The sequence below is a fragment of the Biomphalaria glabrata genome, chromosome 1, assembly GCF_947242115.1.
Source record: "Biomphalaria glabrata chromosome 1, xgBioGlab47.1, whole genome shotgun sequence".
In the NCBI taxonomy this organism is placed as follows: Eukaryota; Metazoa; Mollusca; class Gastropoda; family Planorbidae; genus Biomphalaria; species Biomphalaria glabrata.
In genome coordinates, this window is record NC_074711.1 from 40,233,464 (window position 1) to 40,250,041 (window position 16,578).

Here is a 16,578-nt window from a genome sequence, read left to right on the forward strand (position 1 = left end):
TATATAGCTTATTAGCAATTCTTTTATTCTGTACACCGGATACACCGAAAAAGCTAACTATTTATAGATTTTTCTGCCATGTTTGAAAATCTCTAATATTCTACTTTTCAAACACATTCTAAATGCATCTTATTCTTCAACTACTTATCTAGATTATTCTAGATCTATGTCGTCTGCAGCCAATCAGCAGAAAGGAAAAACGAAAAGCTTATATAAGTGATTTTGTTTGGCTACTTTAAAACTATTTACATGTTTGATGTGGCCTACCTATTGTGGGTTGCTGAGTGGTTGAGCGCTTGGCTGCGAACCTGGGGTCCTGGGTTCAAATCTCAGTGTACACTGGGATTTTGAATTTCAGAATTTTTTATGACGCCCCTGAATGGATACCTGACTTTAGTTTGAAAAAGTAAAGCCAGTTGGTCGTTTTGACATCATAGTTAACCGTGGACCACAGAAACAGATGACCTTTAAATCATCTGCCCCATAGATGGCAAGTATCTTTTCTATTATTTATAGGCTACTTTATAATAACTGACATTGTTACTGTAAAGTTATTTTCCAGTTATGGTGAATGTGAGAGTTTTTCTGCTTAAAATGGCCACACAAAAAAAAAACAACACATTGTGAATAGCCAGAATTATTTTGTATAAAAAAAAAAAAAAAAGCACAATTCGTCAGTGCGGGGAACGGCTAATAGTCGAGGGATATTGATCTACTCAATACTGCACAATCTGGTTCTTTGGCTTTTTTTTTCTTTGAAGTTTAAAAACCGCTAAAGAGAAACAACAATAAACCCTGCTTTGGAAATATTTTATAGATAATTTTAATAATTAATTAAAAAATAAAAAACGTATGCACAATGTGTTGATCACCATCTATTTTAATAGATCTATATCGATTTCAAAAAGAAAAAGTTAAACTGCGAACTTCCGCTTGGTGTTTTTTCTAAAAGTCGAATGAAATTATTATAAACAACAACTTGCCTAGATAGATCTAGACTCCCTATCATTCTCATACTACTCAACTCATACACTAGATTTCATATATCTGACTTGACTAGATCTAGATTTCTATCATATCTATCTATATAGATCTAGGTCTAATCTAGTTAAGTCTAGTATAATCTAGATTTCATTATCTAGATCTAATTACGTCTACAATTTTAAGATTTTCTAGAGTAGATCTCTATTATTGTAGATCTAAAATATATATTAAAGGGTAACTCCGATGGTTTTGACAATTTTTGATATAATATGTGTTTTGATTTATAGATAATGAATATATTATTCTTTTTTTTTTATTTGCAAGAATAACTTAGTAATTGATGTTTTTGTGACATAATTTTTCTGCGCATCCAAAACAGTCAGATTTTCACTGAATTTCTGTGTGACGTCACGACGGTGCACTCAAATCCTATTGATACTCATTGATAGGGAGGCGAAAAAGAAATTATCTTTGATAAAAAAAAATTTTCGTTATTACATCATTAAAATACTTTAAAAGAAATTTCTAATGGTGTATAAATTATGACTGTATGTTTGACCGTAATAAAATTATGATTTTTTTGTGCTGTTTCGACCTAACATTGGTTGACATGGAAAAAGTGATGAGAGAGCTTGACGCTGGCTCAGCCGGCGAGACACACCCCCAAGGTCAAAAGTTAAAAAGTTGGAATTGAGTTTCGTAGACGATAGATCTACTTATTAAATAAGAAATTTAATAGTAGATCTAGTATTCGTAGTAAATTTCTAGCTCACAAATCTGATTTCATTTATATTTATGAACTTCAGTTGTTTAAAATGTCTCAGTAGTATCATTAATTGAATTCTTTGGCCTGGAAATCCAATGTATTGTTGGTACTGCACCTGGTATTAACTTCAATTTTTTTTTAAAATCCCATTTCCACAGCAATGAAGTTGCTGAAACAGCTTCTCTCAAAATGGTTTGAGCACAAACAGGAATTAGCTAATGCCTTTGTAAAATATTTGCTCTTCAGGCGAATAAATTTTCCCTTTAAAACTTCATCTCTTGGAAACAAATGAAAAGAGACACTAATTTACTAATTTCTGTATCAGCATACTTGCTGATTTTATCTTTGTGATTGGAACTACTGCAACAAGCTGAAGAACAATATTTAATTTTCTTTAAGTAGAAATAGAGGTTTATAAACAATGACCGATTATAAATCAACGTGGAGACTAGATCTAGCTGTGAAGCGTAACAATAAATGCGATCCGATAGGTCTAGATCTAGACTAGAGAGTTTAGGTCTAGATCTATATTTAGCCAGCACCTTCGTGACGTCACGTTTTTAAAAACTAAAAACATCTCGCAGAATCCCGTTTTTTGGGGGGCGTGGAGAATTTTCTGTCTAATTTATTAAATATAAAATTTTCCGAGCATTTAAATAAAAAATGATATAATGTTTACTATTACAACTTTTTACGCAGAATTTAAATATGTCAAAAACTAAAATTTGAAAAACTATCGGAGTTTCCCTTTAATAATAATATATTTTTAATAATTTATTTATAGAATAAGAATATTATTATATACTCTAATACTGGCTTGTCGCCTTGTGGCTTGAAATTTGAATCTTCTGAGGAACTTTTCTTGTTAATGTTAGATCTACGAGTGCGGAGTTGATTACATGATTGAATGTTATGATGATGAACTCATGAAGCTTGATAAACCTGAGAAGTTGAAGTAGATAACAAAAATCTGCATTTTCGTTTGAAAAATGAAGACAGAAGTTAAATCTAAATCTCATGGAAATCATGCTTTACCCGTTCTTACATTTAGGGCGGAGTTCAAACCATTACTTTCTACAGCTAATATTTCCTTAGATTTTCCGAGGTAAAATTAAAATACTAGATTTTACTAGATATAGTTATTTCTGTCTAACGAACATGTTAGTTAAGCCCTGCCGCTGCAATTTTATGTTTGAATTTTTATAGCTCTGTAATGGTTAGTCCTAGGAAAAAACTACAAAAATCTCAACAAATGTCATCCATTTCTCTATAAAAATAGATATGTTGTTTTGTTTTGCTACGCATAATTACAATAACAGTGGACACCAGGTGGGAGGAGGCTTCAGACATTGCCAATGACAGATCTTTATGGAGACAGCTTGCTGACCAATGCGCCGAATGGCGCAGGAGGACCTAAGTCTAAGTCCTAAGTTACAATAAAATATGATGTCAAAGAGGGTCAGGTCAATGAGGTCCAGTGCTGACGTTAACGAACACCTTCCCCCATTTTGCAATTTCGTGAACACTCTCAGTGTGCTAACGATTACATCATAGTTATTGTATTTCAAAACGTTATTATCTTTAATTATCTTTTTTTATATCAATTTCTTTTTACATTAACTAAAGACAAGACAGTGTCATTGATACTAGTGATAAAGTTCGTTTGTTAATGCCATTGATAATATTTTTAATAATAATAAACAAATATTAGTGAACACCCCTATTTACACAAAGGTTATGACATGTATGTGTTTTAGGGCCTATTTAGAAGAATTTTAGATAGGTCTTGTTTATCTGGTACCTAAATTTTCTAAAAAAAATCTCCTTCACCCTGGACTTACCCTCCTTCTGTCATAGAAGGAAAAAAATGGCATTGTCCTACCAGTACTCTTTGAACCTGTGTAGAAACCCTTGTTTTTCAGAGTAAACGAAACTAAATGTGTCTGAACTATAAAGAAATGGAGTATAAACAAAAACAATAGGCTAGTTTCATCATAACTGTCAAAATAAAGGCTCATTTTAACAAAGATTGTGGGGTGTTCGCTAATATCAGAAAACATAGGGTGTTTATTAGACGGAAATTTTCAATCTAGTCAATCTAAATCTAGACTTCTTGTTCCAGACTTACACTTTTCAATTAGATCTAGAATCTAGTCATTCTAGATCTAGTAGATCAACCTAGAAGTGCCTAGATGTGTACTATGATGCGGCCTTGTAGACAGTGGAATATGTTACCAGTAGTCTGTCAAAATATATTTCACATTTATAACACTTTCCCCCCTCTCCCTACTATTATTAACACAATAATGTGTCATGTTATACTTTATACTTCTAGATATATAACTAAGTAGATTTATGTTATTGTCAGATTGTTTAAATTTAATAAAGACTTTAATTGAATGTATTTCAATTGTTCGTTGTCCTCAGTTATAATGTAACTTGAGATAAGTTTAAATTTATAACAAAATACAAATTAATTAAAAAATCCAAACACTTCAAAGCATTTATCATTATATCTAATATCAGTAAGTCCTAATAATAATCATTAGAATATAACTTCACAAATTTAAATAATCACAATGATGAATTGGAATAATATATATTATTTTAATTTTAGCCAAACCAATTATATTAATATGGCAGTTATAAGTAAATTAATCTACTTAATTTTGTTCTTTCCATGATTTATGAAAGCTACACAATTTTTTTTAAATTGCTATCTCTTACTCAACCAACTCTAATAAAGCAATGCAGAGGACAAGAAAATGACTAAAGATTACATTTATATGCAATTTTCTGATCTAGAGATCTCAAGATGTATTCTAATATAATTTACATATCTAAATTATATATATATATATATATATATTAGATATGTAAATTATATTAGAATACATCTTGAGATCTCTAGATATATATATATATATATATATATATATATATATATATATCTAGAAAGAAACAAAAAGTTATTAAAATTTTTCTATTACATGTACTATCAAAGATCTAGATTCTGATCCATTTGATTCTATATTTTATTGCGGAAAACATTATACAATATATTCATAGAGAATAGCTCTATGACTTTGAGGTATCTTGTAACTCTCAATCATCTAGACTTTTATGTGACTGGCAACATCATTGGAGCTGTTAGTGTTTGCAGCTTAAATGAACTTTGATTTGTTTCAGAGCAATGGCTTCTCCCAAATTGTGCTCTGGCAAGTAACTGGACTGTACAAAAATGTCTCGTAATGGTATTGTTGAATCCTTAGGTTAAAATGCACTTTGGAAGTTTTAGTCTTTATGGGACATAATGAGTTTGCTTCAAAGATCTATGTCTCTCATGGACTAGAGTTAAAACTAAAAGTATTGCTTCAAAGATCTATGTCTCTCATGGACTAGACTTTAAACTAAAAGTATTAACGTACATATAATAATTATATTTCTGTTTATCAGCCTGGTCATTGCTGAGCACCCCAGTATTACAGTTGAGCCACACAGCGTCTCCATTCAAACTGAAGCATGTCTTATAAAGTTTCCTATAAGTCAGTTAACTTTAAAACCTTCAACGTGCAGAGGCCTGCGTTGGAACAGTCAAACTGAACTTCAACTTACTTTACAAGCAGAATGGGTAAATGTTGTTTTTTTTTAAGTTTAAATATTTATAATTACCCTACTTTAATGGATTATATGTTTATACTAAATTTTTAGTTTTTCACTAATGTAAATATAATTTACTCTGCCTTTTTTTTCTTTAAAAAAAAAATAGATGAAACATAAATTAAGGAGTTTTATTGAAATCAATAATTTCAGACAGATGATATATAAACTAACTTAACTCTTTCTTTCTCTGGAGCAACCAGTTTTGTTAAATTAATAATAGTATTTTGATACATTAAAACCTATTTTTTCCTTTTTTTTTTCTCCCATACATGTTTTTAATTGCTTAAAACTTAATCTTTGCTAAACATGTGAATTTTTAAATTTTATTTCCAATTTCCTTTATTTTTTTACCATGTACCATGTATTTGAAGCTGGGTGCATAATTATTTTTTTTTGCTTTTTCCAATGGGGTAACATCAGATAATAAACTCAATATTTCCATTTTAAATGTTTTCAGAGGTTTCAATTATAAAGTTTTGTGTAAAAATTGATAAATTTTGTAAAAAAAAATAAATTTATTCAACCTGGACTATAAAATATTTCCTAGATCTAGTCTCTAGATCTAGGTGACTTGTCCACATTGGGTGAGTTTTCATAATTTAAAGTTAAAATCTCTTTTGTTTCTATAAACATCAATTTTTTTTTTTATATAAAAAGGGCATTCATTTCCCTTTAATTCTATACTAAATATAACATTTTCTGATTAAAAAAAAAAGTTATTGAAGTTATAACATGGTAGTGCATGACAAATAGGCCAAGTATATAGTTCTGTCAGAACTTGAAAAATAATTCTGGAAAGAAAGATAGGGAAAAACAGCTAGTATCATTTCCTGGTAAATATGGAATAATCACTAACTAAAATGCTGCACTTATTGCGAGGGTGGTGTAGAGGAAACTCTCTTGTGATGTGAAAGGAAAGAAGGAAACACAGTGTAAACATTCTTATAAACACATTATTTATTTTGAATCATAAGAAAAATAGATTTAAAAACCACACTTAACTATATTATGATTTACATGATTCTTGTCCTATGATATCACAATTAGTTATAAACCATGTTTTATTTTCACCAGAACAGTAATGAAGTTAAAGGTGGTGATGCATCAAGAAATGCCTTGTGTCAATTCACACCATTTAATCATGAGCTGTTAATTTCCAAAATCAAAGCCAGCCAGTCTCGGTGTTTCTGTGCAGGATGTGGTGCACAGCTTCTTAAATCCACTTGGTAATTATCTACATTCAATTTATCTTTGGACTTATACTTTTTTTTAGATTGTTTACTGTTCAAGAATGCTAACCTGTTATAAGACATTGGGCTGGGAATATGAATGTATGTATGTGATTTATGTGGTAAAAAAACAGCAGACTATCTTGATGCCATAAAAAAAAAATCATTTGAAAAGCATTGACAGTTGATAAGTATATGCATTAAAGAAAAAAATATTTTGAAGGCGTTTTTTTTTTTTTTTAGATCAGTCACCTCAGGTAACTTAAAATTGCCTCTGCCTAGAAAACGTACTGGTCCAATAGGCAATGGATTTTATGCTGAATAAAGTGTTACATTAAATTCAAATCAAAATTAGAAATAACAACAACAAAAAATCTGGGGTAGAAAAGTAGACTTGCAAAATATAATTAACCAGCTTACTAAAATATGACATTGCAGTGAATTCAAGAGAATTCTTCCTCTACCTACTGAGAGTTGGTCAGACTTTGCAGACATCTGGTTTTGTCATAACCACTCTGATAGGAAGGATCACAACCATTCCTGCTCCAGCCATTCAGGGGAGAGCACACTTCCTGACCAAATAAAAAAGGTGAAAGAAAATGGATTGTCTCCTCGATTGGAAGACTGTCTAGTCAGCAGCTTATATTTACTTATCAGTGCCAAACAAGTGAAGTCATGTGCAGTCATCTGCAATGCTGACAGGCTGGTCTGCAAAAGATGTGGCAATTTTTTAGGCTTCATAAAACTTGGAAGTAAGTTCAAATTACATTTTTCTATTATCCCATTTTTTTATAAAACAAATTAACAGTTAGTACAAGATTCACAATTTTGATATAGTATATTGTCTAAACATTCAAATCAAAATGTTATATATATTATATATGTTATATATATATTACAGATAGAAAAAAATTGTCATCTTGTAGTTTAAAGAAAGGAGTACTTTAAACATATGGAGTGAGCATTATAGATGTTGACTCATTATCATAAAAAGCTGTTTTTATACTCCTCAATTATGTTTCTTTTTTAACAGATGCAGATGGAGGTGATCAGACATTACATTCCTACTTCCATGATCCATTGAATGGCATATACAAGATATATTTTCATGCCATTAGTTTTCAAGATGTCAAGACAGATGTTAGTATTAGTACAACACCAGCTCTACCTAATGTAAAATCTGCTGCAGTGGACAGGTAAGGCTGCATTGGTTGTGTCATTTTACTTGTATCGTTAGCATTACAGTACATCTCTCTCCCTCTTTCTCTCTCTCTCATATGTGTGTGTGTCAGAGCCCTGACTGTAATTCTCTTAGTGAAGCATGTGTATGTTCTAGCTGAAATATAATAAATCATAAAGATTTGGCTTGTATTCATTTATTTTTTTTGTCACTTAGCACTAAGGAACAATCAATAGAGGATTTTATATCAAATCTGTTGAAAGACCAGAGTCATGCATTTACCAGTTTTAGATTTATAATCAATTCAACATTACAAGGCGATGGAAAAAATGCAGTTTTAATTTTGGTGAGTTGATTTAAATTTTTGTATTCTGTCACAATTATTTTAAAGTAGATGTTCAACATCTTGTTTTGTTTTTTAATATTATTTTTAATAAAAAAAAAGGTTCCCCTTTCAGACCTTGTGATATATAGGGCAGATGATGTAAAGTTATCTGTTTCTGTGGCCCATGATCTATGAGGGTATCGTGGTCAGCACAATGACTAACTACCATTACTTTTTCCCAATTTAATTTATAGCTATAAAAAAGAATTTCAAATGCAAGTGGAGTTCAAAAATATTTTTACAATTGTATCCCCTAAAAACGTTCAAGAATTAAATGCAACATAATATTTTGTGTAAAGTATGTTGAACTTTGTATATCTGTTTTAAAAGTCTACTCCTATTTTAATAAAAAAAAAAAAGAAAAGTAATTTTTTTAAATTAAGGAATTCCTTTTATTAATGAAATCTAGTATTGTTAATGAAATGTTCTTTCAAAATATGTTTGTCAACCCCCATAATTATCAAGTACTCTTAAACATTAGCATTCCACAAGTAAAATTTTTATAAATGTCAAATTTAGTAGGACACTTCATAATAATATCACCTTTTTTGTTTCCTCAGCTATGGCTGCTAGACCAAGAACTAGCTGTGTTCTCATCATCAGCCACTATGAGTGTCTGTAAACCAAGATCTTTGTCTCCGAGTAGTGATCAAGTGAAATGTACAACACCAGATGTTGCACCATGTAAATTTATGAAGATACTTTACAAAGCCAAGTTTGTCACGCTGAACGAATATCAGTCAGAGTAAGCCCAATTTCATGTTTTAATTTATATTTTCCAGATTTAAGTTTGATTCATTATTGATGACCAACATATTTATAACTTTTTGGTTTATATGCTGAGATTTTTTTTTTTTTTTCTTTTAGATCTGTGTTGACACCTGATGTATTTAAAGCTTGGCAGAAGGATAATACAGTTCATGGCATTTCACTTCCTCACTCTTTGTGTAAACAGCTAATAAGTCTGTTAATATCCAGCACTAAAAATCTGACTTTATCACAGCGCAGTTTAAATGGATTCCTTGTATGTATGTTTTTGGTTGTTTTTTTAACATGGATCTAGTAACTTCTAATCCAATGTTTACTTTTTCTTTTCTTTTGCTAATGTAATTGGCCTCTATTTTTCTCATCCCATGAATTTGTTTTTACCAAATTGTTTACACTTTAAGGGGGGAGAGCTCCTAATGTTTAGTGATAATGCATTTGTAAATATCCACATTTTTAGTATTTTTCATAAATAAAAAGGATAAGCACAACAAGCTTAATGCATACCTTAGAGATTTTCTTTTCTACTTTTGATATTAAAACATGTACTATAATGTAATGTGCAATTGCATTATTAATACTATATATTAATCTGAGAGTTTAGGAAATATCTGATGCAATCTCTCTTGATCCAATTTGGTAAACTCAGATTAAAAATTTTCTTTTATTGCATTAATGTTCTGTTGAGTAAATGTCTAATATTTTTCTGTTGTTGTTTTTTTTTTTTTCAGGTAGGCTATTTAAGGACAAACTGATGATAATAATCTACTTCAGATGTCACCTATATATTTCAATTTTTTTCTACCAGGATACAATTTTTACAAAAAGTAGTTTTAGTTAATGAGAACAAAGTTTCTGATTTTCATGACACAGATAATGAAATAATAAATAATAATAAATTTTGATAATAAAAAAATATTTTTTTTCTATTTTTAAAGTTTTTACTTGATTTAACAACTACAGAAATATAAGTAGAATTGGGGGTGGGATTTTTTTTCTTTGGGCAAGTAGCACTGTAATATACTAAATCAATTCATAACCTTAGAAACACGACTGATACACACAATAACACAGTACAGACTGGTCACGATTCACAGACTACGATAATGCGAACACGATTACAAATACAAGCACGGGTAACGTACAAGTTCATTTAACGATCACTCCAAGCACATTTTGTAGTGGGTCTTCTACCTGGTGCTAATGTTTTATTTCTGTTGGTTTTCATATTAACATACATTTTCATATAGAGTTTTCTGAAATTGGTTGGTCAAGATTTGTCATATATTTGTCATATATAATATTAAATTTAAAAAATATTGGTTTTCGTTTCTGTCAAAGTAGGTTTGTTTTTTTGTTAACGATTCTAACTGTTGGCCACTTTGACAAAATTGACTTTTTTTTTAATTTCTGGAATCTTGTTGACATTAAAAACTCCTATGAGGTTTCTTTTCCACAAGATTTTCTAAAATAAAAATACCTTTGCTCTACATTACAAAACAGCTTCACAGAATTATATTCTGGATGAAAAATTACATGCTCATGTTAATTCTTTAATGTTGAACTTGATCATTATGGTTAAGTTTTAAATCTGAAATTGTTTAAAACAACAAAGACTACATTGAGCCTCAATGTTTATGTAAGTAATTAGGTGTTCAAAATATGTTCAATTTCTTAACTAGCTTTTCATTTCTAAATTCTGCCTGTTTGAGATGGAAGACATTTTCATTAAGTGCAATTAACAAGCAATTAAAAAACTGTAAACTTTGTTATTTTAGTGCACTATTACACAGACTTATGTGTTGAATTTTAAAGTTTTGTTTTAATGGTGCTTGTTTTTGCTCTCTAATGTCAGAGCAATGCAGCAAGTCTATATGATGTACATGTTTGTGTGGCTAAGGTATAGGGCCTATGTTTAATATATCTAAGCATTAAAGTTGTGAATGCTATATTTGAGTGTAATCTTAATGTTCCACTCGCCACCCAGTAATTAATATTAAACCAAATTTTATTTTTAACATGCTTTAATTTTATCCATTTGCCTGTTTTGTGTTAGTGGAAGTCAACACTGTACATTGGTTAGTTCTGTTGACACTAAGAGCTTTGGAAACTGACAAAGTGGAGTTAAGTGTAGGAGAATGTCCACTTTGTCCAACAGCAGATGAAGAAAGACTGACCATAGATGACTACATATATGTTGACAATAAGGGCAATGAAGAAGAGCCTCCAAAAAGATTGATGACTGGCCCCACTTTAATAGAAAAATAATTTTTTTTTACAAATGTACAAAAGATGAAAGCTCAAGTAGAATATCTAACCTAATGTTCCAAATACATTTACAGTTTGTGTGGGCTTTTTTCTATCAAAACCTAAAATCTGGTAAATTTAGTTAAAAAATGTACCTGATATAATCTGGGTTTTCTGTATTATTGTCTTCATTAGCTCCTAGAGAGAAAGAATACAAATCACAGGTAATGCAAGTTAGCTAAATCCCTTATATTGTATATAAGGCACTCCATGTTTTTCTCTCGCTATTTTAAAGGAAGAATGTTAAGTCACTGTGCATCAAAACAGTGTAATAGTGGAAACTAAAAATAACCAAGACAAGAACATTTTTTGTTTGATGTTTAGAGTAGAGTTGGGAAGCCGAATACCTACATGTCTTTTAACTAGCTTACAAAATTGTTAAATAACATACCTATATTTGTAATAATTGTTTTCCTTTTATTTACCTTATTGCTTTAAACTCTGTGAATGATTGGTGAATTAAAGCTTAACAGTATTTATAAACATGTGGGGCTATCACAAACTAATCTGTAGCATGAGTGTGTGTATTATGTACGAGTCCACCAACTGTAAATGGGGTGTGTGGCATAGTCAGTTTAAAATATGTAAATATATAGGCCTATTTAACTAGTTACTAATGTAAATCTCTGTTATGTGTGGCAAAAGGTCACTTAAGTGTGTCATCTTTAGTTTAGCTTACTAATTGAGATTTATATCCAAGTAAGCAAACTATAATAGGCATTCGTGAAGAGGTGTGGCCTGTAGTCCAGCCATGTGATTGAGATTTTTCTCCAAATAAGCAAACTCATTGTTCGGTTACCCCTGTAGAGGTGTGGCTTGAAGTCCAGCCCCTAATTAAGATTCATTGGCCTCCTTCAGTCGTAGAACGACAATGGTTTATCTCAAAAAAATACTTCCTCATGTGGCTGTGGAGCCCTATTTTGGAGAGACACTCCCGTCCACAGATAGCGCAGGTTAAGGTGGCTTTTGCTACGGTGGTAGAGGAGCTGGCCGTTTTTCGGATTGTACGTTTTTCTTCCTGAGCTGAGACCCATGTACTTTCACTGTCCATAGCTTTTTTGATCACTGTCTCTCTCCATCTGTTGCAGTCTAGAGCTATGTCTTCCCAATTGTCAGTATTGATGTTCACAGATTTGAGGTCACGTTTTATTACATCTATGTAACGGAGGTGGGGGCGACCAGTTTTTCTTGTGCCAGTCGCGAGTTGTCCATAGAGGATGACTTTCGGGATGCGCTCGTCCTCCATCCGGCGAACATGTCCAAGCCAGCGCAAACGGCGTTGTCTGAGGGCTGTAAAGATGCTGGGAATACCTGATCGCGCAAGGATCTCAGTATTGCACACTTTTTCTTTCCATGTGACATTCAAGATCCTACGGAGACATCTCAAATGGAATGAGTTCAGTTTTCTATCTTGCTTTGCGTAGGTGGTTCATGATTCACTGCCATACAGCAGTGTACTCATAACGCATGCCTTGTAGACTTCCATTTTGGTCACCGTAGTTAGCTTATGATTTTCCCAAACTCTTGGCCTGAGTCTAGCGAAGGTCGAGGCAGCCTTCCCTATGCGTTTTTTTTATCTCCTCTTCTAGAGACAGATCATCTGTAATTGTGGATCCCAGATAGCAGAATTCGTTTACGGCGTCCAGCTTGTTATCATCAATGAGGATGGAGGGTGGTGCTGTAACAGGTGGTCTCATAACATTTGTTTTCTTCGTGCTAATAGTCAAGCCATATTTTTTACAGGCCTGAGAAAAGCGGGACATTAGTGACTGAAGTTCCTCTTGCGTGTGTGCCACTACCGCTGCGTCATCTGCGAATAGCATATCTCTTACGAAGGTGGCTCTGATTTTAGTTTTGGCCCTCAGTCTGGCAATATTTAGGAGTTTGCCATCAAATCTGGAATGGAGATAGATGCCTTCGGTGGATTTGTCAAACGCGTTGTGGATTAGCAGTGAAAATAGTATTCCAAAGAGGGTTGGGGCCAGGACACATCCTTGTTTAACTCCGCTGTTTATACTGAAATTTTCAGAGCTGGCATCGTTGAATTGCACTGTACCAATCATACTTTGGTGGAAAGATATGATTACATTTAGTAGCTTGGGTGGACAGCCTATTATCTGTAAAATTTTAAAGAGGCCATCTCTGCTAACTAGATCGAAGGCCTTTGTCAGGTCAATAAACGCAATGTACAAAGGCATCCTTTGTTCTCTGCACTTTTCCTGGAGTTGGCGGATGGAGAAAATCATGTCAATCGTGGATCTCCTTGAGCGAAAGCCGCATTGTGATTCTGGATAGACCCGATCAGCGAGCTTTTGTAGCCTGGGAAGTATCACTCCAGCAAAGACTTTGCCTACAATACTTAGGAGGGAGATTCCCCTGTAATTGTTGCAGTCGCTTCTGTCACCTTTGTTCTTATACAGTGTAATGTAATTAAGATTAGCTACTAAGTAAACAAACTCAGTTCCCTCGCATGACCTCTATAATAGAGAGTACCTACGTCCATCGTATTTGACTTGTGATCAACAAACTCAATGTGATGGACTAAACAAATAAAGGGTGGTGGGAGCTGTTCATCTCTACCCTTGTTACATTTGTAGAGGTGCGGCTTGAAGTCTAGCCCCCTTAATAAAGATTCTTCTCCAAGTAAAGAAACTCAGTTCCCTCTTAAGATGTGACCTCTAGAGAAAGTCAACATGTTGACGTTTGGCTTAATGTCTATCATTGAACTTAAACAAAAGAAGATGGGAGTTGTTCATCTCTACCTCTGGAGATAAACCCAAACATCTAGACAGATGTCTGGTCAGCATGACGTAGTTAAAAATATTACATGTTAACTAGCCCACTCATGGGTCAAGACAAAATTGTAAAATATGCCAGCTATCGCTGCTATGTATGTAATTCGAACTAATAATGTCAGGTTTTATTTATATTAACACGCCTTGTCTTTGTAGTAAAACATGTTTGGTGCATAGTCATTGTTTTAAAAGCACATTCTTTTATTTGAAACATAAACGTTAATGTATTTCAGAACTGACATTATTGAATCCCATGTCCACTTTATAAATATTGGAAAATTTTTATTGACGTAGAGATTGAGTTTGACGACATTCGACGGTTCCCTTCATAAAGTATTAACTTCTTGTTCGACATCGTTTATCAGCATCGACTACCCTTATATTGTTGGCTTTTGCCTGTGTTGTTTTGATATTTAAGTGTTACCTCCGTTTGACGTATCAGGAAAAGACTTATCACGGAGGCGCCTAACAATATTAATAGAAATATAGGTAGCCTTCTGTGGTGTAGTTTTTACTATCCAGCCAATTATTCGGTAGTGATTTATCGCCGATAGTGAAAAATAGCCGAATATTCGGCGGAAGCCGGAGCAACTATCCGGTGCACCCCTAGTTAATAAATGGAAAATCTATTTTATAATCCATTGACCCTATTACCATTGTGACCTTAGATGCAAATGTTTTGTACCAATTCGCGAATCTATGAATGAAGCTTGATTTATTAATGAAGAAGTCCACGACCTTTTAAATAAAAAAGTTACCTCCCCTGAAGTTTCATTGAAAGGTGGTGTAATTTTTTTAAACTTCTGCTTGCATGAATAATTTTAACAAGGTTACAAAAGACAGTTTGTGTGGAAACACAAACTCAAAACGGCCCCCGAAAAGGTCCATCCAGGCAGGCTTCAATATTTTCAGAAAGAACATGCAAATGAAATTATATCAAAGACAAATGAGAGATAAGAATGGAGAAAGAAGGTTAACAGATCTTGTGTAGTACCCAACGGTCCCGCAGATCAAAGGATAGGTGAAAGTGAATGTAAAGTTAGATGTGAATCTGGCCTAACTAGTTCCCCTTTTAGACCTTGTGGTCTATAGGACAGATGATGTAAAGCTCATCTGTTTTTGTGGCCTACGATTAGCGAGGGTGTCATGTAGCCAGCACAACGACCAACCGCCTATACTTTTCCCCAACTAATGTCAGGTACCCATTAGAGCTGAGTGGACTCAGAGGCGCCCAAAGATTCCAAAGTTGAAAATCCCAGTCTTCACCAGGATTTGAACCCGGACCCCCAGTTCGGAAGCCAAGAGCTTTACCGCTCAGCCACCGCGCCTCCCTTGGCCTAACTGAAGTCTTATAATTGATCCAATTGTTTTAAAAAGGCTCAATCTCTTGTTGGAATCCTCAAAATAAAAAAGAAAAAGTGTTCTTAAAAATGAAGTTTATAAGATTACTATTCATTTTAAATTAGGTCTAACTTATAATGCATACTAATTAGCCTTTTCTCTTTAAAAAACTGCTTGCATAACTGATTTTAAAAATTAGATTTTTCGCTTTCAGAAAAAAACAAAGTAGCCGTTGCATCAGAACTTTGAATGGTCTAAAATATTGTGATGTCGGATTTTCAATATCTTTTCTAGTTTACGAGATCTAAACGGGACGGACGGACATACGGATAGACATTTCGCACAAAACTAATAGCTTCTTTTCCCCTTTCGGGGGCCCCTAAAAATTAGATTGTTCACTTTCGGAAAAGAAAAACGTAGCCGTTACATTAGAACTTTGAATGATCTAAAACAGTGGTCTTCAACGGGGGCGATATCGCCCCCTAGGGAACGTTTTCAAGATTTTGGGGGGCGCTGAGAGCCAAAAGGGCGGTAGGGGGGCGCTGGGCACAAAATGGGGCGGTAAGGGGGCGCTGGGCATAAATGGGAAAAGAAGAAACTAAAGGTGCTCTGAAACAAAACAAATTAAACAAGGTTACAAAAGACAGTTTGTGTGGAAACACAAACTCAAAATCGGCCCCCGAAATAAAATGTTTTACATAATTCGGATAATCCTTCAGAGTTGAAGATAGTTTACTTCCTAGTCCAAACCTCCCGCAGGACGACGGGGGATGGGAGCAGGCAGGGTTTGAAACTTCGATCGTCGATAAATCCAAACGACAGTCCAGCGCGCAAACCGCACGACCAGTGGTCCACCCAGGTAGGCTTCAATATTTTCAGAAAGAAAATCCGAATGAAATTATATCAAAAACAAATGAGAGATAAGAATGGAGAAAGAAGGTTAACAGATCTTGTGTAGTGCCCCAACCGTCCCGCAGATCAAAGGATACGTGAAAGTGAATGTAAAGTTAGATGTGAACCTGGCCTAACTAGTTTGTGGTCTATAGGGCAGATGATGTAAAGTTCATCTGTTTTTGTGGCCTACGGTTAACGAAGGTGTCATGTAGCCAGCACAACGACCAACCGCCTTTGCTTTTCCCCAACTAATGTCAGGTACCCATTAG

General features: G+C 33.4%; 1 protein-coding gene across 1 annotated transcript; it reads left to right on the top strand.

Moving 5' to 3' along the window:
- Positions 1-962: 962 nt before the first annotated feature.
- On the top strand, positions 963-10,990 carry LOC106070765 (E3 ubiquitin-protein ligase E3D-like). The gene is made up of 10 exons (XM_056036509.1): positions 963-1,218; positions 2,535-2,855; positions 5,207-5,381; positions 6,488-6,639; positions 7,081-7,394; positions 7,676-7,838; positions 8,039-8,168; positions 8,768-8,952; positions 9,075-9,231; positions 9,704-10,990. Exons 2-10 carry the CDS (start codon positions 2,740-2,742, stop codon positions 9,725-9,727), a joined length of 1,416 nt encoding a protein of 471 aa, XP_055892484.1. The 5' UTR covers positions 963-1,218; positions 2,535-2,739; the 3' UTR covers positions 9,728-10,990.
- Positions 10,991-16,578: the final 5,588 nt, after the last annotated feature.